The sequence below is a fragment of the Amblyraja radiata genome, chromosome 25 (genome assembly GCF_010909765.2).
Source record: "Amblyraja radiata isolate CabotCenter1 chromosome 25, sAmbRad1.1.pri, whole genome shotgun sequence".
Classification (NCBI taxonomy): Eukaryota; Metazoa; Chordata; class Chondrichthyes; order Rajiformes; family Rajidae; genus Amblyraja; species Amblyraja radiata.
The window spans coordinates 16,894,557-16,919,193 of NC_045980.1; the positions used below are offsets into that span (position 1 = coordinate 16,894,557).

Sequence of the window (24,637 nt, forward strand, 5' to 3'; positions counted from 1 at the left end):
ACTTGAGCTCTGCATGCAGCTGCTTTTCTCTATTATCCATACATCTATCCGCATTTAAATAAACAAATATTATCAGTACCGCTCTGCATTAAAAAGCAGACTACTTAAAATAACTGCAAATTGATTAGGTAGCAACACATATTGGTCTGAATTTTCTGTGAGCTCTGCTCTTCAGTGTCGAGCTCTAACGTGGGCGGCAGTCTTCTTTGTCGGGTTTGTATTATTGTGACATTCCCTGCAGCCCTTTCCAGCCTGGTGCCCACAAACTGTACCCCTCCCAGAGCCGGTCGTGGGGGGCTCTGAGTTGCCTCTCTCCGTCTTGCCTGGGGAAGGATTTGGGGGGGGGGGTTGACTGCCCCAAGTGGCAATCCGCTTACTCTGCCCCTAGAAGCATAACCACTGTGGGGATTGTTGCGCCCACTGGCCAGAGAGAGCTTGGAGACGAGTGTGGCTTGATTTGAAAGCTGCCTCGGTGATCAGGGGTGTGAGCAGTAACGAGATGCGTTGCCAACTTGCCAATGTCATCGGCCCCCTTCTACAGCACCTCCAAAGCACAGAGAAGGACAAAGACAGTGGTGGGGGGGGGGGGGGGGTTTCAGATTATGAGAATAATTTGTTTAAATTTCCTTCAAATTGTACAGTAAGGGCAGGGAATGATAATTAGTTTTACAGGCGTTGGACGTGGCTTCTGCTGTGAAGGAGATTATCGCTGATTCCAATGTGATTGGAGGAAATTGGTAATGCAAGTCGATATTGTGCTCCAATGAACTGCGATGACAAACAATATACCAATTAGCCTGCGGTGGAGCTTGTGCTGAGTAAATGTGTGGCAAGTTCTGCCACTTACAACAACTGCAATGTTGACTCTGGACTCCTGGAAGTCCCAAGATATCAGGTTCAACTTGGCCGAGGAAACGCTCTGCTCACCTGCTGCTCTCTCTGGATTGGTATTAGTTATTTCATGTCAAACATCACCTGGTACAAGTAATGATATTTGCAAGGGAGCAACTTGTAACTTGGATGGGGCACTTTGATGTCTATTTTTTTTAAACGGCTGAGGAACATGGAGGGATGCTTAGGACGGATGCGGCTGCCAGGAAGTGTGTGCGTAGAATGCAGTGAAAACCTCTGCTCTGTTGACAATCTGAGCAGCATCTCAGCACGACGTTCCATTACAGCTACAACTAGTAATGTTGTTTTGTTCTACAATCCAGTGGGAGTGCTCAGGTGTGTCCTGTCCTCAACGGCCACGGCATGCCTCTACTCAACTACTGACTGCACCATCAGCCTACTCTCTATAGCGAGTCATTCACATCCCAACAACACAACGCCTTTCATGAAGGCATAAGTCTGGACTGCAATTAAATGTCCTCCACTCGCCCCAATCGAACTCTAGAAACTTCATGTGTAGGAAGGAACTGCAGATGTTGGTTTATACAGAAGATAGACACAAAGTACTGGAGTTACTCTGCGGGTCAGGCAGCATCTCTGGAGAAATGGGATGAGTGACGTTTCAGGTCGGAACCCTTCATCAGACCTGAACCCACCTTGGTCTGAAGAAGGGTCCCAACCCGAAACGTCACCCACCCTTCTTCTCTAAAGATGCTACCTGACCCGTTGAGTTACACCATCACTTTGTGTGCAGAAACTTCATATCACCCAATGAAAACTAAACTGCTTGATTAGCAATACATCCTCTTTAACATATTTGCATCTTTCCACTACTGATGCTTCCTGGCTGCAGTGTGAACAGTAACAAGATGCGTTGCCAACCTGTCCATCATTGTGCTTCTTCCAAATGTCATCGCACCTCCCCAGCTCACAATGGACAAACTCGCAGAGGTAGAGGATGGGTGTGCGTTAGTGTCGTCACTCCCAGGTTCGAGTCCAAGTAGCACGATACTGATTTGAAAATTGATGGCTATTTAGTTGAATTTTGATATAGCATGGAAACAGTCCATTCAGTCCACGCCAACCATCGATCACCCGTTCACACTAGGTCAATGTTATCTCACTATCCCATCCACTCCCTCATACTAGGGGCAATTTACAGAGGCCAATTAATCTGCAAACCCACCGTCTTTGGGATGTGGGAGGAAACCCAACAGTCACAGGGAAAACATGCAAACTCCACACGCACAGCACCCAAGGTTGGGATTGAACACTGGCCTTCAGTGCTGTGAGATAGCAGCTCTAGTAGCTGCAGCTCTGTGTCACTTTACTTTTCACTGTTGTTGGAGCTCCTACTGTTAACACTGAGATTATGTTTACCAATGACGATGGTTCAACAAACCACTACCAATGCCGGGATATTTATGGAGGACAATAAAAGCTGGTAGTGTAGGGCTGAGAGAGAAGTACCTTCAAAATCACCTCAGTAATTCTACAGCAGACTGTGCATAAGCCTTTGTGTGCAATGAAACAATGAAAATGTTAAACACATTTTGAATATGTGACACCTCATCTGGTTTCAGAATTTTGGAAATTAAATTTATAATATAGAACAATACAAACTTTATTCTGATTTTACTTTCACCATTTTCATGGTTATTTGAAAAGTTTTTAATAAAGTGTTTTAAGATGGAGATTACCAGAGCGTGGGTTTGTGTGTTTTTGTTGTGCTGGTTCAGATTTGATTGGAATTTTCCATCTTTGATTAAGGTTTGTCACATCCAATTAGGAATCTTTCTATCTGGCAATTAAGACAAGTAGGTGGAGTAAAATATGAGCGGCTAACAATGAGCCAATCAGTAGTGCTGTCCAGTTTCTGCACCACGATAGGATCTCTAAAGGCAAATACAATGAACCGTTTAATCTGAGATCTAAATATATTGCAGACAAGCTGTACTGTTTTAAAAAATGGCCTATAATTCCACACCAGGTTTACAGCACAGCACAGAACATTTGCTTCATCCGCTATTGCTCCAAATTGAGAAGTGTGTGTGTATATATATATATATATATATGTTCTTTTTAAAACTGCTTTAAAATCCTCCGGTACAAGGATTGACTGAAGTATACTTAAGCCTGAGCTTTACTTGCCTTTCTACTGCACATTGTCGCCATGTGCAGCCTCTAACCTTCTGATCTGTGTGGCATTCTGTCAATCAAAGCTATAATTTAACAGAGACTTTGATTAGAAAATCTATTCGACAGCACAGAGGTCCACAGATAGTAAATTTCACCAGATATAGTATAGCCTTTTTTCATTCTGTCTCTGGATCGGAATAATCAATAGAAGATGTGTAAGTCCTCAGATTTGAAGCTTCAGTGCAATTTCTATTTGCTCTGTTCCCTGGGGAAGGTATGTAGATATGCAAATAGTCTATGCTTGTGCATAGATTCCCTGCTAGGGGCACCAGCACATCATTAAATATGCAGTTTAAAAACAGCCGTGGTGGTTGATGTGCTTTGGCTGCAGTAACAATAAAGATGCATCCAATCAACGATAAATCATCTTTAATTAAAATTATTTTAATTCATTTATTTCTCATCCAAACACTAAACGCAAATGACATTTTCAGTCCAACCTATTTCAAATGGATAGGTGCCCATTCCCTCAAGTCCTCGCCGGAGCTGATGTGGATCCAGGGCAGCCTGTCACTCGTGGGCAGTTGTTGATGTATCTCACTGTGTGTTGATTTTCTCTTTGCATTTTCTCCTTGGGCTGGTTCAGCATCAATTAAAAATCGAGTTTGATCAACCCCGGGCGGTATTACCGTCATCGTTAGAATTGCGGGTGGCCAGACGGTGGAAGTTTATGATATACTCGTTCGTGTTATACGGACCTTGTAGTTTAGAGATACAGCATGGAGACGGGCCCTAGGGCCCACCGAGTCCATGCTGACCATCGATCACCTCTTCACACCAGTTCTAGGACCAGAAGGCACAGCCTCACCATTAAAGGACGTACCTTCAGAATGGAAACAGGGAAGAATTTATTTAGCCAGAGGGTGATGAATCTGTGGAATTTGTTGCCACAGACAGCTGTAGAGGCCGTCATATGGTCTTTTTAAAGCAGAGATTGATAGATTCTGCAATAGTAAGGGTGTTAAAGGAGAATGGGTTTGAGAGGGGAAAATAGATCAGCTGTGACTGAATGGCGGAATAGACTTGATGGGCCGAATTACCTAATTCCGCTTGTATGTCTTATAAATAAAGTATTGAAACTTTCAATCCAGGGAAAGGGATGAAGCAGAAAACATCTTAAGGAAGGGAATAGACTTTAGACTTTAGAGATACAGTGTGGAAACAGGCCCTGGTTCTTGAATTAATAGTTGAAAGCTGACTGGCATTTAAGTACATTTATAAAATAAAGAGTCTTTCAATCATTTTGCCTTATTTTACTGAAGACTGACGAGCTGGGTTTGTCTTTTCAAATCTCCTTTTTTGCAACTATCTCAATATTGGTATAATTCTTATAACTGCTAGCTCGCTCCATTATGACCTTTCTGTAACGATTCTTTGCAGACCCTGCTCCTTCTCTCGAAGTAGCTCGAAACCTGGAGGAGAAGCTGCTACAGCTGCAACACAATGAACCAGAGGCTCAAGTAGAGAAGGAGATCTTCAAACGTTGCAGAAAACAATGCGACCTGCTCAGCCGTGAAGGTAAATGGTAACTTTCAGGGGAATCTTAAACTTGCATGGAACAAATACTGAACCATCTGCAGAATTTTCACCTTTTTAAATATATTGCAAATGGTTAAACTGTTTCTGTATTGTAAGAAATTCTAGAAGCATCAGTTTGATTTAGTTTGGAGATACAATGCGGAAACAGGCCCTTCAACTCACCGGGTCTGCTCCGACCAGTGACATTTACTAGCACTATCCTTCACATTATGAACAATTTACAATTTTTACCAAAGCCACTTAACCTACAAACCTGTACATCTTTGGAGGCAACCGGAGAAAACCCATGCCGTCACAGGGAAGTCTGTACAGACAGCACCCGTAGTCAGGATTGAACTCGGGTCTCTGGTGTTGAAAGGCAGCAACTCTACATCACCGTGCTGCCCCATTGCCGCCATCAGTTTACAATGTATTTTTTCCCCAACGATTGATCGCTGTGTGCGGTTGCTGAAGTCATCAGGTAAGACGTGCCATCACAGAAGGCTAGCTAGCAGTTTCCATGGACAAACCAATTCACAACCTCGAGTGAAAGTTCACGCCAAGTGTTGGTCATGGAGATTCTGCGCTGATGATGGTGAAATCATTTGCAATCAGCAACTTTTCCAAGGCTTCTCTCTAGCTATGGTTCAGGGGTCACAATGTACCACTCTCGTGTGTTTGGAGGTCACTTTGTTCCGCCCAGCACTGGCAGGGCGACACAGTGGCACAGCAGTGGAGTTCCTGCCTTACAGCGTCAGAGACCCGGGTTCGATCCTGACCTTGAGTGCTGTCTGTGTGGAGTATGTAAGTTCTTCCATGACCGCGTGGGTTTTCTCTGGGTGCTCCGGTTTCCTTCCACATTGCAAAGATGTACAGGTTTGCAGGTTAATTGACTTTGGTAAAATTGTAAATTCTCCCTAGTGTGTAGGATAGTGTTAACATATGGGGTGATCACTGATCGGCACGATTTCCACGGGGCCTGTAGTGCAGTCTGAAGACGGGTCTTGACCTGAAATGTTACCCATTCCTTCTCTCCAGGGATGCAGCCTGTCCCGTTGAGTTACTCCAGCATTTTATGTTTATCTTCGGTGTAAACCAGCATCTGCAGTTCCTTCCTTCCCATCCCTCACCTTTGTCCAACTTGTTGATGCAGATGGTAAAGATTAACAACCCTGTTACACCGACTCCCAAACAGATTCAAAACCTGTGGAAACATCTTAATAACTTCAGGTACACAGCCAATTTTATACCAATTGGAACAGCTTCCTGCTAATCAAATAAGGTGTCTTATCAAATGTTTTATGAAAATACAAACTAAAATGGGAGTACTGTCAAAATAATCAATCAAATTAGTAAGTCATAAAAAATGACACAAATGCTGGAGTAATTCAGTGGATCAGGCAGCATTTTTGGAGAACATGGGTAGGTGACATTTCTGGTCAGGACCCTTCTTCAGACTGTGAGAACTTCAAAAGGCATACCTTGAGGAGATTTCACAGTGGAGCAGCAAAAAGGAGAAACAAGGAACTGCAGATGCTGGTTTATACCAAAAAAGTGCTAGAGTAACTCATCGGGTCAGACGGGATCTCTGGAGGCCATGGAGAGAAGATGTTTTGAGTCAAATCCCTTCTTCTGTATTTTTGTATAAATCAGCATCTGCAGTTCCTTGTATTCCCTTAGTTGGACATTAAACATTAGTAGGACTTAGTATTAAAACCATTAGGGGTGCCATGTGATGGCAGCCTCTTCCTCCAGTCTGTTTTTTCATCTTTTTGTTATTTTTAGTCTGTTTAAAAAAGTATGTTTTGGAGGTTTCTTAGTATTTTTATGTGGGGGGGGGGGGAAAGGGGGAAACCATTACTCAGTCAATTCCTGGCGAGGATTCGACTATTCACCAAGACCCATCTCCCCCCCCCCCCCCCCCCCCGCGGCCTACAAACTGGATTGGCGCGGCCTTTCCTACCGGATACCGACCAGAGCTTCAGCGGCGGTGCAGCATTCGATTCACAGCGGAGCGGGCGATGCCTTACCTGGGGATTGCCGTTTAAAGCTCCGGAGTGTTGGGCCTGCTGCTTCAACATCGTGGAGCTGTGGTTTGCGGCGCTGACTTCATCATCGCGGAGTCCTGTGACCCCTTTGCCGAGGGCCGCCAGCGTGAATCTCCGCCCAGCTCGGCCTGTGGACTTCGGGAGCCGCGGTCTCCGGTAGGAAGTGGCCGATTCGGAAGTCCAAGCCGTTGAAAATGTTCTTCCGTTCCGACGTCGGAGTTCCATCATCCCTGCGAGAGGGCATGAACATCGGGCTGCCCGTAATGGTGACTGCGGGGGGCTCGAGAGGCCCCGACCACGGGTGAACAACAAAGAGGAGGATGACTGAACTTTGGTGCCTTCCCTCACTGTGGGAAACTTTGATTCCGCTGTGTGGGGATGTTTATGTTAAAGTCTATCGTGTTCTGTGTTCTTTTTTGTTCGTATGGCTGTGTGGTGACCACACATTTCACTGTACCAATTGGTGCAATGACAATAAATGTGAACTTGAAGTTGAACTTGAACCCTCTTTAACAGCAGTCGTATCAAGTGCTGATTGATGATTCTAAGATTGGGATGATCATGTAAAACATTTCTTATGGTCCCTTCAAAGCCTCTTTTCTGAAATTTTAAATCATGCCAAATAGGCCTTAGTTCTGTTGTTCTGCCTTGTCCCCTCTTTGCATACCAGAAGCACAGCCTTCCTTAGTCGTAGTGTGGAAACAGACGCAACTTGCCCACACTCTCCAACATTTCCCATCTACATTAGACTTGCCTGCCTGCATTTGGCCCATACCCCTCTAAACCTATCCTATCCATGTACCTGTGTAAATGTTTCCTAAACGATGCGATATCACCTGCCCCAACTACCTCCTCCGGCAGCTCGTTCTGTACACCCACAATCCTTTATGTGAAAATGTTACTCCACAGGTTCTTATTAAATCTTCCCCCCCCCCCCCCCCCCCCCCCCCCTCACCTTAAACCTATGTCCTGAGGACATACCAGACTGAGGAGAGGTCTGGATCCATGCAGACAGTTTAAGTGAGAATCTGGCAAATCATTCCACATGGGGATCCATCCCTGACATACACATCCTGCTCATGATCACTATAAAAGCTAGTCGTCCCCAGTAGACTGGCTGAGAAGATGATGGTTGTAAAAGTGCTATCTTTTTAACATGATGGCCTTGATTTTCTTAGTTCTCCTTATTATGGCCAATCTGCTCAATGACAGATGATCTATGGAGTTTGTTTTAATGTTGAGCAGAAGCATAGAGTGCCAGCTCCACTGCTGCTCTCTGCATGGAAGCTAATTCCTGTGAAGCTATCTCTTTAGTGGATTTCACTTTAATTAGTAATTGTATTTATATGTCAATTCAAGGTAATTATTGTATCAATAAATTTATTATCATAAATGTGCTGAGCTATTAAAGCACTGATTGAACGTGGATTCTACAGCTCATCAATTATGCAGCACATAAATATTTTTTGAAGAATGAAAAGATAGCATTGCCTCACTGAGATAATATGAACACGCTAAACCAACAACAGAGCTGAATTTATTTCCTCCTCTGTCACTACATGAATCAAAAGTGCGGCAAAGTGGAGTTGCTGTCTTACAATGAATGCCATGTCGATCCTGACTACGGGTGCTATCTGTACACAATTTGCACGGTGTCCCTGTGATTGCGTGGGTTTTCTCTGGGTGTTCCGGTTTCCTCCCACATTGTAAAGATGGTCAGGTTGTAGGTTAATTGGCTTCTGTAAATTGTCCCTCATGTGTAGGTGATTGGCCATTGGTCGGCGCAGACTCGGTCGGCCAAAGGGCCTGTTTCCACATTGTATCTCTAAAGCTAAATAAAACTAAAAGCATATTTTGTTAATAAAGTAACATTCACATAGAGCTGGTGCTGTGGGATAGACCGTTGAAAGACACGGAATAGAAACAGGCTCTTTGGCCCACTCAGCACACGCCGACCAATGTTCACCCATTCACACTAGTGCTATGCTATCACACTTTCTCATGTACTCCCTGGACACAGAGGGCAGGTAACCAGCAAACCTGCACGTCTTTGGGGTGTGGGAGGAAACTGGAACGCCTGGAGGAAATCCACATGGTCACAGGAAGAATGTGCAAACTCCTCACAGAGAGCAGTTGAGGTCAGGATGGAACCTGGGATTTTGGCGCTGTGAGGCAGCAGCTCTACCAGCTGCGCAACTGTGCAACCCAAGTTTAAATCCAGGAGCATTTTTGCTGATATGTCGGGAAATATGCACAATATTAATTGGGCAGCTTCAGTCCTGAAAAAATGGTTCTGATTTCCACCTCATCAAGGTTGCTGTCCTTTACCAAGTGGGTGCAGTGTGCTGCGGATTTGAAGATGGTACCAAGCAAGATTTGTGCGGGAATTAAATATGACAGTTGCTGCACCCAGGACCCTGGTCATAGAACGAGTTTAAAGCATATTTTGGGGGCAGAAGTGAGAGAACTTTGCTGTGCATCTGTGTCTAATCTGGAAGTGGTATCAGCTGAGTGAATTTAAGTTGTGCCATTCTAAAAGTAACTGTATGTTTGCAATTTGTCATGGTTGGAAGCTTGCCCATTGCTGGTTATTCCTGGGAAGATGGTTGATATCCTTTTCCTTTTAAACACTTTCAACTTTGGACCTCAAGAAATTCCACAGTGTCGCACTCCTCCTATCTCCTTGTGCGCTTCCAGCTCCGGTGGATCTACCTTGCTGGTGGGACGGGAACTGGGATATTAGCTGCAATATGGAGCTTGGGGAAACTGGGAGCCAACTGACAAGCCAATGGGGGCACGAAGAAGTGCAGATGCTGTTTTTACACCAAAGATAGACACAAAATGCTGCTGTGACTCAGTGGGTCAGCCAACATTTCTGGAGAAAAGGAATAGGTGATGTTTCTGGTTTGAAGAAGGGTTTCGCCCCAAAACGTCACCTATTCATTTTCTCCAGAGTTGCTGCCTGACCCCCTGAGTTACATCTGCATTTTGTGTCTATCTCTGGCGATAAGTGAATACAGATGAGGGGGGTTTTATTTAGCAGATGAGTGGACAAAGGCCAGCGATGAGTCTCTTCTTCATCTGAATTTATGCTATTTGTCAATTATTTCAGAGGTCATGATAACAGTCATGGATATTCTCAACCAGTGCTGCACAACCTCTGTCTTTGAGGATCAGATTGACTGTGCAAATGCTTTAGACAATCTGCCACGTGGAAGATGTTTTATTCAAACCACACACATTTATAGTGATGTATGGGAAGCACTAATACATTTATGAAGCATCTAGTTTCTGTTCATATTATGATCAGACAGCAGCAAACCAATAATGGTAGTTGTCTTTAAGTAGAGTTATGACTTGTGGCTTTATGTATTTGACAGCTCAATCCGCTCGTAATCATGTTTAGTTTTTGTCAGTGCTGGAGACCTGGGGGCACGGTGTCAATTTTCTGAAAGTCTCTCGGATCTCCCTTTGTCGTGGTTACTGATACTCAAAATTAACTCGGGCGACGCGGAGAATTCTTCAAGAAGTTCAAACCTTTATTTGCAAATCGAGGCTGGAACACACAAAGAATAAACCACTTGAGAGTTCACTCCAAACCAAGAGCTGCCCCTTTTTATGGCATGTTTAACTCTGTATGTCCCACCCCCGGTGCATTTCCATACCCAATCACTTGCAGACATTCCCTTATCGATAACCAATCACTTGCATTTACTTTTCTCCTCCTTCCCAGTTATTTTCCATGAATGGCTTCAAGAGAATCTTAGGCCTCCATTATCTCTTACAAAAACAATCAAACCAGAATACAAGGGATGAAGGCCTTCTCATAGAGCACAAACATGCAGAGTTTCCAAAGTTTTAAAATACAAAGTATAAAAGTTAAATATCTCAAGTATTACAAACACCAAGAATATAAAATATAAAGATACTACACTTCTATATAATTCCCCCCTTTGAGACCTAATTGGTCTCACAGAAAAAGAAAACCAGAAGCTGCACATATCGGCGCTGAATCAAATTACAACTAGCCCCTAAAATCAGGTTCCTCATATTTGTAATGTTCAGCCTCACAGCGTTCTTTCTCTGGAATCCTGGGTAACTGGGCCAAAACCCCACCCCCATTATGCTGGGGCGGGAAAAAAGACCCAGCTATCCTTATAGACTTTTGTTCAATATTCCTCTGATGTGTTTTGCATGTCATCGTCGTATTCTATCAGCAGGGTCTGCTTCTCTAGTAGACCAGATTCGCCTTTTTCCTGAAGCAACGAAAGCTGTTTTGCAGTGGCTCTTACTAGGAGAAACTTAAGAGGTTAAAACACAACATAGCACAACAGTGACCACCAGCAGCGCAGCTCCAATAGTCACCCCCAACTTAGCCAACCATGCTCCCCAACCTCCGAACATATTTTCCAGCCAATCAAAGAATTGGTGTTCAAAACCCGCATTCTGCTTAAGCTCTTTTCTCCGATTCGTCAACTTATCCATTGCTTTAGTGAAGGACCCCTCCGGGCTGGTGTTGTTAGGTATGAAGGTGCAACAGTGTTCCCCAAACAGGACACACACACACACCCTTTTTCTGACCTCATTTACAACAGCCTCAGAGTCAATAGTGTCTCCAAAAAACCGCACTATCCGGCTAAAACTCTGCTCTCCCCTTTCATCTTTGTCCTCCTGTTCACTTACCTCAGGGTTAATATCGAGCCGTAACTGTGGGACAGCCCTCGCAATGACTGAGATGGCACCATGTGGATCTACCTTCTACCTGAACAACAGTGGGTTGGGTCCTAGCCTTCCCTTCTTTGCTCATTCCACTTCCTTCGGAAGGCTCGTACACAAACCTTGTCTCCGGGTTTAATGAGTCCTTCCTCTGGATTATTTTGCTTTTCCTGTGCATGAATGGACTTATGTATCATAGTTAACTGCTGCATATACTGCTTACATTCTACCTCTAACTGCTCCAAACTTGGTCCCTTGTAGGAACCACTCCATTTTGGCGCCGGCATGGGTCTGGCAGTGAGCAGCTCGTGTCGTGTCAAAGGAGTTATTTGATTAGTTTGCATGCAAAAGCTCATCAGTGCCAATGGCAGGGCATCAATCCAACTCAACTTTGTAGTTGCACAACTCTTATTTAGCATAGCCTTCAACATCCCATTAATTATTTCCACCATGCCCTGTGACTGTACACACACCCACATCTGGATTATAGTTGATCCGTTGTCGGAGCGAATTTCTGTAGGTTTACCAAACTTTGGGATTACTTCATTCGTGAGAAACTTTACTACAGTCCCGGCACCTAAATCTTTGGAAGGTACTGCCTCCACCCACCTGCTAAATCTATCAATCACTAATAGCCCATGTACCCTTTCCCTCTTACCGTCTTTATCATATCCACATAGTCGATCACCAGGTGCCTAAATGGCCTTTCGGGCACAGGCATGTGACCTATAGGCGTTGCTATTCCCTTTCTAACATTGCTTTGAGCACATAGCTCACACTGTGACAAAATGTGGTCTACCGAAGCCTGTAAATAGGGTGACCAAAACCCATCCTTTTTTACCTTTCTTATTACTTCCCCCTTGCACAATGGTCTAACCCATGCACTTCTGAAATAAGAATGGTCAGCAATGGTGTGGGTGCTACCAGCAATCCCTCATTAGCCCACATGCCCTCCAGGTTCTGCTTAGCTCCCCTTTGTCTCCACATTGTTTGCTCTGCTAAGGTTGCCTTACCTTGCATTTCAATTATGTCCACCACTGTGGGTTCCAGATCCAAACTTACCTGAGGTGCAATAACAGCTGATCGGCATCCAGACACTGTTCTGGCTGCTTCGTAATAGTGTTAAAAGCAGTTTCCACCTCATTATTCCATTGCAAAACATTTCTCAGGTTTGTGTGTCCTGCTTCCTTCATTATTTTCCTTAATGGCGTCACAATTTCAGCAATCCAGTCTGAACTGTATCCTGCCATTCCCAAGAACGTCACCCACATATTGTATTAATGTACTTTCTAAGGGTATGCCTTCCAAATCTGCCTTTAATATCTGATTTAAGACGTGGGGCGAGTGTTTGAATCCATGTGGCATTCTGGCATAGGTGTATCGAGTACCCCTATAGGTCAAAGCAAACAAATACTGACATTGCTCTGCTAGGGGCACACTAAAAAACACCGAACAAAGATCTACTACTGAAAAGTAAGTTGCTTGTGTTGGAACATGAATCAGCAGTGTATGTGGATTTGGGACTACCGCTGGCCAATCTCTCACCACCTCATTTACCGCTCGCAGATCATATACTGGTCTCCACTTTTTCAGCTGGTTCTCCAGATAGACTGCTGGATTCTCCCCCCCCCCCTGGGATCCCACAGTCTGCCTCCCCCCCCCCTCGTGGATCTCCCCTTTAATGCCTTGGAGTCCCCCTTAAGCGGGCAACAGTGTGTGAGGGCCTCCCATACCCTCTGCCTAACTGGGTCAAACGGCATGCCATTGACCATTGTGTTACTCACCAGCCATCTTCACGAGTTCTGTCACTTTAGTGGTTCCTATCATTCACCAACAGTGCCTTCAAATCTCCCATAGCCAACAACTGTCCCGCATTCTCCTCCTCCAAGACCCTCATCCATTTTCCTGCCCCATCATGGATATTCGGCAAGGTATTTTTAGCCCTTCCAGGTCCTGGGTCCCCCAAGGGATATACTGTGTCTGTTCCGTTCTTTTTAAAAACAACTGCATCATGTTATCCCTCCGTTCCTGTTTCTCTTCTACCTGTATGTCATCCCATTCCAATTCTTCTTGGAGTACCTTCTTTCTCATTCTAAACTCTATTTCTTGCTTCCCAGATATTCTTTTTTTTTTTTTTTTTTTTCTTCTTTTTTTTTCTAGTATTTTTATTTTTTATAGAAAGCGAGAAAAAGAGAGGGTAGAAAGTTACAAATAAAAAAGAAAGCAAAAAGAAAAAAACACAACAGAAAAACAAGGGAGGTGGAATGGGTTACCTGTAATACATCAATGGAGATAGGTTCGTAGGTTATAAAGTATAGCTTTTCATCTGTTCCTGAGGTCAAGTTTCAGCTGGGTCCTCGTGCTGTGCCAATCTATCCCTTCAGATAGTTAATGAATGGAGCCCAAATTTTATGGAAAAGATCTTGTTTGTCCATTAAGACAAGTCTAATTCTTTCTAAGTATAGGGTCTCCGACATTTCCGTAATCCACATTTTAATTGTGGGGGTTGTAGGGCCTTTCCAAAATTTTTATATTAATTTTTTTCTGGTTATTATACTGTAATTGAGGAAGTTTCTTTGGTTTGTTGTGAGTGTTAAGCTTTGTTCTGATATTCCAAGTATTATTAATTTTGTGTCTGGGTCCAGTTTTGTATTAATAACTTCTGAAGTTATTTCAAAAATATCTGTCCAGAAATGTTTAAGTTTTATACAGTTTGCAAACGTATGTGTTAAATTAGCCTCTAAATGTAGACATTTATCACAAATAGGAGAGATTTGTGGGAAGATTCTATTTAGTTTTATTTTAGAGAAGTGTAGTCTATGTAAGACCTTGAATTGTATTAAGGTATGTCTGGCATTTAATGAACATTGATGTATTTGTTGTAAACTTTCGTCCCACATATCTTTCGTGATAGGATGACCTATTTCATTTTCCCATTTGTATCTATATGGTTCGGTCGGTGGTACCTCGTTATTTAGTAGGGTGTTATAAATATAAGCTATTAGTTTTTCAGTATTAGGATGCTTGTTCAGACATTCATCAAGAATTTCTGATTCCCTATTCCTGTAAACTTGTGTATTAGATTTAACATAATCTCTAATTTGTAGATATCTGAAGAAATTATTTGAGTGCAGTCCATAATTCAGTTGTAACTCTTGAAATGAAAGAAAAGTACCTTTCCCATAAAGATGTCCTATATTTTTGATTCCATGATTTTTCCATTGTGTGAAACCTTTGTCCATAAAGGATGATTTGAATAAAGGATTATTTACAATGGGAAGGCAGAGTGGTATATTATTCAATTTTAAATCTTTTTTTATTTGTTTCCAAATTCGTATTCCACTATGTATTATGGGGTTTTCTTTATAGGTTTTTTTGTGCAGTTTTGTGGGGGCAAATATGATCGGTCCAATTTCAAAAGGTAGACAGTCTTCCTTTTCCATCATTAGCCAATCTGGTTGTTGATCCATTTCTTCCAGCCAAAAATTCATGTTGCTTCCCAGATATTCTAGCCTTCCTTTGCGATTCCTTTACCTTTCTTTTTAAAATCTTCCACTAAATCCTCATCCCATATTTCCCTTGCATCCCCCCCTATCGCTTCCCGATTCTGTTTCCTCCTCACTGCCTTGCCCTCCTTTCAGTGACCACTTGTCGATCAGTTTCAAGTCCTGTCTATCTCTTTCCTCACTCCCCCCTTGTGTGCTGAATAGGATGCCTCAAAATCCCTCTGGTTCCTCAGGTCCTGCAGCTTCCTGATATCCACTTCTAATTCCATTATTTCCTTCTCATCATCCCAAATGGCAACCTCTCATTCTATCTCCACTATTCCTTTTACTAAGGGACATTGCTTTGTACCGTCCAGGCCTGGATAGGGAGATCCCGCCCAGGGTCTCTCAAACTTGGATATAAGATCAACTTGTTCCCTTTGAGTTTCTGGCTTTCATGCTACTTTTCGGTTCTCTCACCCTGTTCCTTTGTCATATTTACCACCTGGTATACTTTCCTCAACCTCTCTCCTTCCGCTCTAAACAGCTTAAGTACGTCTAACTCCTTTTCTCTCTTCTTTTTCGCGATTCCAACTTATCTTTGGACCTATAATTCTTAATTAACACTTCCATCTCATCACACATATTTATATTGAAAGTGCCTTCCTTGGGCCACTTCGTCAGCAATTTTTCCGTTCTTTTTTCCCATTTCTCAGAGTGCTTTATAATGTTCACTTTAGATACAGGGAACTTTTTACTTAATAGTTTAACTGCAGTTACCTTACTCATTGTGTTATCTTGTTCAGTGCACTTTATCAATCAGTCCAGTCGTTGTCCATACTCTTATTCTGTCCCGTTCCTGTAGTTACTATACTATCCTATACACTGTCTGTTTCTAAGAGTTTCAGCAGGGAACCAGATCAACCTACTACAAAGGACCTCAGTGTTCCCGGGAGCTTCTTCAGGGGGTCAGTCTCAAAGGGTCTGACTAGTGCACTTTTCTCTCCCCGTCTGATCCCGGTGAACCTGAGCCACTTACTCAGTCGTTGGTTGATGGTCCCAGTGAAATCTCAGCTGGCTTGCCAAATAATGTTTGCATCTTAAAAAACAGACAAACTACAACAAATTAAAGTAAACCATACAAGCTTTTACTTTTTACATCAAACGGGAGTGGCCGGAGATGTTACAGTCCAGAAGAATCCAGTGATACTTCCGGTTCCCCAAAATACCACTTTAATTAATAAAAATCCTGCAGTCTTTTATACAAAAATAGTCACATACTAGACTAAGTGGGACCCGTTGGGTCCCATGTTCACACGGGAAGGCTGGTCCCCCAATGCAATATTCCACCTCTCCACCAATTCCAATATTAGTGGCCAGTGGGGGGGGGGGGGGGGGGGGGGGGGGGGGGGGGGGGGGGGGGGGGTGGGGGGGGGGGGGGGGGGGGGGGGCTTTCTGGAGCGCTGGTATGGGTTCTTGGGGTGGCAGCTCAGTCCCTCAAGCCTGATCTGCTGGCAGCTCACTCACGGCTGGTGGGCTGGCAGTTGACTCATGACTATTCCTTGAAATTCCATTTCAAGCAGGGTGCAAGGTCACAAAATTCAAATCCATGTTCCTACCATTTCAAGCAGGGTGCAAGGCCACCGAATTCAAGTGCAGTTTCATACCACTTCAAGCTGGATCCAAGGCCACCAAATTCAAGTGCAGTTTCATACCACTTTCAGCAGGGTGCAAGGCCACCAAATTCAGTGCAGTTTCACACCACTTCAAGCAGGATGCAAGGCCGCCAAATTCAAGTGCAGTTTCATTCCACTTCAAGCAGGGTCCAAGGCCACCAAATTCAAATGCAGCTTCATACCATTTCATGCAGGGTGAAACCACCATAAAACCACACAAAACACCAAACTCAGTTCAGTAGACATTCAGTGTGTTCAGTTGATTCACAGCTCAGACAGAGTCATGACCTCTCCCTCCGCCATCATGCAGAGACTGAGCCACACCCACACTTCCGGGTTTTATAACCCCTCCCCCTCCCACCGGAAAAGGTGTGGCTTTCAGGGCGTGATTGACAGGAGAGAGATTCTCAACATTTTTTAAACACTAATAACACTTTTATTTTTCATTGATGGGAAGAATTCTCTGCACCTGCTCAGCGGAGGGGGGACTGAGTAAGATTGCCAAAAATCACAGCCGTAAGTGGTAGCGTTTTATCTAAAATCAATATACAGTGCAAACAGGAAGTAAGTGCATTTGCAGTAGTGCCTTTTAACTTCAAGCCAAAGCACCCAAGCCGCCATTTGCAGTAAGTAGTGCCTTTCAACTTCAAACCAAAGCACCCAAGCCATCCTTTGCAGTAAGTAGTGCCTTTCAACTTCATGCCACCATTTGCAGTAAGTAGTGCCTTTCAAATTCAAGCCAAAGCACCCAAGCCACCATGTGCAGTTAGTGCCTTTCAACTTCAAGCAAAACACCCAAGCCACCATTTGCAGTAAGTAGTGCCTTTCAACTTCAAGCCAAAGCTCCCAAGCCACCATTTGCAGTAAGAAGTGCCTTTCAACTTCAAGCCAAAGCACCCAAGCCACCATTTGCAGTAAGTAGTGACTTTCAACTTCAAGCCAAAGCACCCAAACCACCATTTGCAGTAAGTAGTGCCTTTCAACTTCATGCCACCATTTGCAGTAAATAGTGCCTTTCAACTTCAAGCCAAAGCACCCAAACAACCATTTACAGGCAGTGCCTTTTTACTTCAAACAAACCATATTTTCATTTTGAAACTACATTAAGGGTACGCACAGTTGTGTAGACATTTGTTCAGTGTTATTCAGAGCTCAGAGACGTGACCCTTGGCTTCATCCATCTTGCAGAGACTGAGTGAGGCACACCACTTCCTGGTTTTATAGTCTCTCCCCCTCCCTCCAGCAGGGGCCGCAGAGAGAATGGTGTATTTTTTAAACTTCAAGCCAAAGCTCCCAAGCCACCATTTGCAGTAAGTAGTGCCTTTCAACTTTAAACCAAAGCTCCCAAGCCACCATTTGCAGTAAATAGTGCATTTCAACTTCAAGCCAAAGCACCTAAGCCACCCTTTGCAGTAAGTAATGCCTTTCAACCTCATGCCACCATTTGCAGTAAGTAGTGCCTTTCAACTTAAAGCCAAAGCACCCAAGCCACCATTTGCAGTAAGTAGTGCCTTTCAACTTCAAGCCAAAGCTCCCAAGCCACCATTTGCAGTAAGTAGTGCCTTTCAACTTTAAACCAAAGCTCCCAAGCCACCATTTGCAGTAAGTAGTGTCTTTCAACTTCAAGCCAAAGCTCCCAAGCCACCATTTGCAGTAAGTAGTGCCTTCCAACTTTAAACCAAAGCTCCCAAGCCACCATTTGCAATAAGTAGTACCTTTCAACCTCAAGCCAAAGCACCCAAGCCACCATTTGCAATAAGTAGTGCCTTTCAACTTCAAGCAAAGCACCCAAGCCACCATTTGCAGTAAGTAGTGCCTTTCAACTTCAAGTCAAAGCACCCAAACAACCATTTGCAGGCAGTTCCTTTTTACTTCAAACAAACCATATTTTCATTTTCAAACCACATTAAGGGTACTCACAGTTGTGTAGAAATTTGTTCAGTGTTATTCAGAGCTCAGAGAGGCGTGACCCTTGGCTTCATCCATCTTGTAGAGACTGAGTGAGGCACACCACTTCCTGGTTTTATAGTCCCTCCCCCTCCCTCCAGCAGGGGCAGCAGAGAGAATGGTGAATTAAAAAAAAACATTAATATCTCTCTGATTTGTCATCGATGGGAAAAATCCTCCGCACCCGTAAGGCGGAGGGGGGCTCTGAGCGAGGTGGCCAAAAATGACGGCCGTAGGTGGCGGCGTTCTGTCGGAAATCGCAGCACAGTGGGCCAAAAGCGGTCAAGATCAGAGATTTAGGAATATAGATGCGGAATATCAGGGGCATTAGGTAATGTCCCATGTTGTTATTCGATGCCAGTTCATGGCTATCCCATTGTCAGTTAGTTCCCTTTTCGGGCCTCTCTGATCTGAGTGACCTTTTTCAACCAGAAAGCTTGTCTAAAAAAGCCATAACATTTGGTCATGGTCCATCTAGCAGTCATGGTCCATCTAGCAGTCATGGTCCATCTAGCAATGTAATAGCAATTAAATTATTTTCAATTGTTCCAATCCATCTCCCCAATATTCACAATTTCAAATTCCTAGTATAAATACATACTAATAACAATTTCCCAAATTAACACTTTTTTCCTTTTCTTATGATATATTAGCTTATCCAATCTCATCTAACACATGGGCAGTGTGGCATCCAAGTCTCCTTTTGAACTCAATTCAAAAGATAAGAAATAGAAAGAAAACAAACTTAAAACATCAATAAGACAAAGCAACCTACATTTTTTCATCTCTCCTCTGTTGAAAGTTAAGAGAAAATAAAGAATGCACAGTTAATTTTCATAGATTACTAACACATTTGCAAAGAGCAAAGGAGCAGAAGATAGCTGTGCATGGCTCCGCCCCCATACAATTGCAGTTTCTTAAAGAGACACACACTACATCTTAAAACACATGAGGCTCAACAAGATTTATCACGTAAAAAGTTGGCTGGGATTTAAAGATCTTGAGCACCCTCGATTCTCATGCTCTTTTCTCTTCTTAATCTTGTCTGTTGTTTTTTCTCTCTGGTGCTCTGCTTCGTTTAACTTTCTCACTGCTGAATTCAATACTGCTTCTTCTTCCTCTTCTGCCTCAGCCCTTTCCCTTCCATTCGGATCCCTTTCTCCTCTTAGGGCAGTATCCACATGGTCTCATTCTTATCCTGCCTGTTCAGACCCCTTATTCTTCTTAAGGGCGGTAGTCACAGGATGCCTTGTTCATTCAGACCCCTTTATCTTCTAAGGGCGGTTTATACAAGGTCTTATTCTTCTCACACAAAATCTACTTTCTCAGATTATTATATTCTACTTAACCTACTGCGCAGTCTTCTCGAGTAATCCTCCGGGTCGCCTCTTAGAATAATTTAGTGACAGATTCTTTGGGTCGGAGAGGCCCTCTGACCACCTAGACGCTTCTGTCTCCCCAGTGGCTTCCCGTTTACAAAAGGTTATTAGTCCAAATGAAACGGAAAACCACCTATCATTTTGCGGGTGGCCATCCTTGTCCTGTTGTCCCTGGGAGCCACTGAGGGACAACAGGACAAGGATGTCTTTTATTGAACAGGCCTCTTTCCGACCCTGCTCGCTGCACCAATTTTGTCGTGGTTACTGATACTCAAAATTAACTCAGGCGACGCGGAGAATTCTTCAATAAGTTCAAACCTATATTTGCCAATCGAGGCTGGAACACTCAAAGAGTAAATCATTTGAGAGTTCACTCTAAACCAAGAGCTCCCCTTTTTATGTATGTCCCACCCCCGCTGCATTTCCACACCCAATCACTTGCAGACATTCCCTTATCGATAACCAATCACTTGCAAACATTCCCTTAGCAATAACCAATCACTTGCATTTACTTTTCTCCCCCTTCCCAGTTATTTTCCATTCCATAATCCACCTTTAATTAAACCACATGCCTTCCCCTTCTTGGGCTCCTTATTTCTGTTAGCTAGGGCTTGATACAAAGTTACAAAGGTCATATAATTGTCACCACTGATTTACGCGAATGGCTGCAAGAGAATCTTGGGCCTCCATTATCTCTTCCAAAAACAATCAAACCAGAATACAAAGGACAAAGGCCTTCACATAGAGCACAAACATGCAAAGTTTTAAAATACAAAGTATAAAAGTTAAATATTTCAAGTATTACAAACACCAAGAATATAAAATATAAAAATACTACACTTCTATACCTTTCATTTACATTAAATGTTGGTTATTTAAACAACGCAAAATTGCATTTCTTTTACCCGCCATATATTCACACCAATATCCATTTTAGTTTACTAAATGGCCCGGATAGAGTGGATATGGAGAGGCTGTTTCCACTAGGTGGGAAAGTCTAGAAATAGAGGTCATAGCCTCAGAATAAAAGGACATAACTTTAGAAAGGAATGAGAAGGAATTTCTTTAGCCAGAGGATGGTGAATCTGTGGAATTCTTTGCCACAAACGGCCGTGGAGGTGGCCAGAGGATATTTTTAAGGCGGAGATTGACTGTGGCAAAGCGATGGCAGAACTTCGTCTGACACACGAGCGAACGAAACTACCCATTTCTGCCATTAAAGCCTCCACTCTATTTTCAATGAACAATTAACATCAATTAGAATTAGAAGTGTTCCTTGCTCATGTTGTTTTGCCCGAACTCAGGTCAATTGTAGAAAAACAAAAGAATGGCTCAACTGGTCAGATTTGCCATTAACACAGGATGTTTATTGTTTTCATTAGTTAGATTAAGGTAGATTTAATGAGGCTCTGGATAAAACATCAAAATAGAATCATTCAACGAGATGACAAGACATTTTTATTCATAGCCAGTATTTATTACAGATTAATACCGCGTTACACAATCTTACCTAATACTCAGAATCTAATTAGTTGTTTTACGGATGTATTAAATTCCAAATAAATAGCGATGTTCTTATGTCATTACTAAGCAGCAGCTGCTTTCTATGGATGGGATGTAATGCTGTTACAGCAGTGCTAAATATTTAGTACCTTGTAAGCAGACTTTTAATGTGAAGTGTTACCATCTGGTTTTTTATGTTTCTTGGGGGTAAACTTCTGCACTGTTTTTGCAAAGCCTAATAACCATTTGGTGTTAGCTTGTGTAAACAGCTCTGCCACACTTGCAGCTTAATAGGGATACAACAAAGATCCTCATGCAATGTGTGCATTTATAGTCTGATCACTGCTGAAGTTGACCATGTGTTTGCAGTGTGTAAACTGCCCAAATGCAGTCAAAGGGCACAGATCTGTAAAAAAACAAGTCCTCGTCAAATGATCAGATCACGATGAAATAATCAAACGATGTGATGTCACATCAGCATTTTTATTCAATATTTAAATTTCACTTCAGAGCGGCATAGTGGTGCAGTGGTAGAGTTGCTGCCTTACAGCGCCAGAGGCCCGGGTTCGATTCTGACTACGGTACGGAGTTTGTATGTTCTCCCCGTGACCGCGTGGGTTTTCTCCGGGCGCTCCGGCTTCGTCCCGCACTCCAAAGACGTGTAGGTTTAAAGGTTAAATGGCTTTGGTAAAAATTGTAAATTGTTCCTGGCCTGCAGGGTAGTACAAATGTACGGGGATCGCTGGTCGGTATGGACTTGGTGGGCCGAAGGGCTTGTTTCTGCACTGTATCTCTAAAAGAAACTAAACTAGAGAAAATAAGCAATTTTTAGTAAAGTTGTCCCAATATTGCCCTCCAAACGTTTTCACCATTTATTTGGATGATCAGCTATTATCACATTGAATGGCGGTGCTGGCTCGAAGGGCCGAATAGCCTACTCCTGCACCGATTGTCTATTGTCTATTTTCATTCTGGGTACTAAGTGTTTATCTCTTTGCTCTTCCTCCTGCCTTCCTCCATTATATTTTTGGAAGGGTGTGGCTGGGTAATTTTTATGTACACAATACCAGATAGTAACTCTTCATTTCAAAGTCTGCCATAGCTAACATGGGCCTGTTTTCTTTATCATCGGGGGTTTTTTTACATATCTTTCATTCATTTGTTCTATATTTCTCTACATCACCATCTGTATCTGTCGTTTCCCGTTCCCCTGACTCTCAGTCTGAAGAAGGGTCTCGACCCAAAACGCCAGCCGTTCCCTCTCTCCGCTGAGTTCCTCCAGCATACCGTGTGTATCTTCGGTTTAAACCAGCATCTGCAGTTTCTTCTGGTACCTAAACATTAAACACTTGGCTCTGGGCTGGATGCTGAGTGATGCTGTGCTTTATGGCCTTGAGGTGTATCCCCACAATGTCTGTTCCCAGATGAACTTTCAGCCAGGAATTTCCTGCCGTAATATCCACTCACGCTTGGTGTATCTTCCTTCCAGCAGCCAGCTTTGGAGGCTCACTGAACTATCAGCGGTAACATGGAGCCTTTATTATGAGGAGGGTGTGACAATGGCTCCTGTTTTCTTTATCATCGTTACATTTTTGCATATCTTTTATTCATTGTTCTTTATCTCTCCCCATCATCGTCTATATCTCTCGTTTCCCTTATCCCTATCCAGTATGAAGAAGGGTTTCGACCCGAAACGTCACCCATTCCTTCTCTCCAGAGGTGCTGCCTGTCCCGCTAAGTTACTCCAGCTTTCTGTTGTCTATCTTCAGTTTAAACCAGCATCTGCAGTTCCTTCCTACACATTTGGAACACTGCTGGATTTGGCCAAAATTAGTTAATTCAGGAGTCTAGGAGACTACTGGGGAATCCTTCCTTTCATTCTGACAACTGGGCTGCATTCTGCAGCAGTGCTAGCTGGAGGGGTTCAATGACCTATTCCCGTTCCTATGGTTTCATTTCACCCCAGCTCCGTGGATGTGAAAGAACAATGTACAAATACTCTACCTCAATCTTGCTGCTGTTACGTTCTTTCAGAAAGGCACTAATATATTTAAAAGTTACTGCTTGTTTAGAACCTAGTAACAGGCCAGGCGGTGCATTAGGAATGTTGTTATTTATTCCAACATTTGACCATGGGTGTGATACTTTAATGTTGCTGCCATCCTGAATGGAAAGGTCGTAAAAGACACAGCAGTGACTGGGTCTCTGTGACCGAGCAATATCATTTTAAAGAAGTTATCAATTTTGATGCAAACTATTTTAAATCGGGGCCCTGCGGTACATTAACCATGGGTATAGTGTTAACCTTCCACTGAGCAGTGTGGTCAAACAAACACTCCTTTAACAGGGCTGGTCCTGAAATTCTAACCTTTAGCAATTCCGTGACTACCACCCCTTGGTAATCTCCCCATCATTCCCCCATGTCCTGCTAACTTTGTTCCCAATGATCCCTAATATTTAAATTGTGACATTGCATTCATAAACTTTGCCTCAATAGACTGGCCTCTCTCTATCACACCTTGGAAGCCAATAGCTGGGTCTCGTTGCCAGTGCTTTTAGTTAGAGGTTTAATTAGATTTTCCATTAATATATGGCTTCCTTTCTGCAGATTTGAGTTCTTTAAAAAAAATAATTGGCTGGTTAGAAGCTGGGCTAGTGAAGTGTGTACAGATGTGGAGATGAGACATTAAAATATGGAGAGGAATACTGAAATATATTTCTTAAATCGCCAATTGATTTTCATTTACAATGTGTGGAAAGCAGATTTAAAGCCAGATCTGGTGATATAAATGCTCTGGGAACATGAGCAACGGAGGTGGGTCAATTATATTCAGTTTGCTTATACCTGCCGTTAGAATGGGTTGCATTTTAACGAGATCTTGCCTCAAAGGGGTTGGTAAGTTGTAGATGATGATGTGCATTGCAACATTCCAAGTAATTTGTGTATTGTACAGATATGATCACAATTCTATCTTGTTTTCTACAGCCAGCGAACAAGCAGCAGAAGCCTCTCCAGTTAGGATCAGGGTGTCTGAAGAATCACAAAAGACCATCATAGACAGCGAACCACTTAAAAGCGATAACCTGTCACAGAAAAATGAGGCAGAAAAAGAAAGGTACATGTGAAGTAGATAATTGCCCAGTAAATCTTCGGGAAAGTCTAATCCAGACTACGAGTGTCAGCGCACACAAAGCCGCAATAATTAATGTCGTACTTACACAATACGGGGTCTCACTGGAAAAGTTGTTATCTTCTGTTCACGCTCCTTCATCTT

General features: G+C 43.1%; 1 protein-coding gene across 1 annotated transcript in view; it reads left to right on the forward strand.

Annotated features, from left to right (window-relative positions):
• cux2 (cut like homeobox 2) overlaps positions 1-24,637 on the forward strand; it is a 277,032-nt gene that overhangs the window by 184,798 nt on the left and 67,597 nt on the right. The window contains exons 5-6 of the mRNA XM_033043025.1: positions 4,471-4,608; positions 24,349-24,478. Of these exons, the coding sequence (XP_032898916.1) occupies positions 4,471-4,608; positions 24,349-24,478 (268 nt within the window). The remainder of the gene's footprint in view (positions 1-4,470; positions 4,609-24,348; positions 24,479-24,637) is intronic.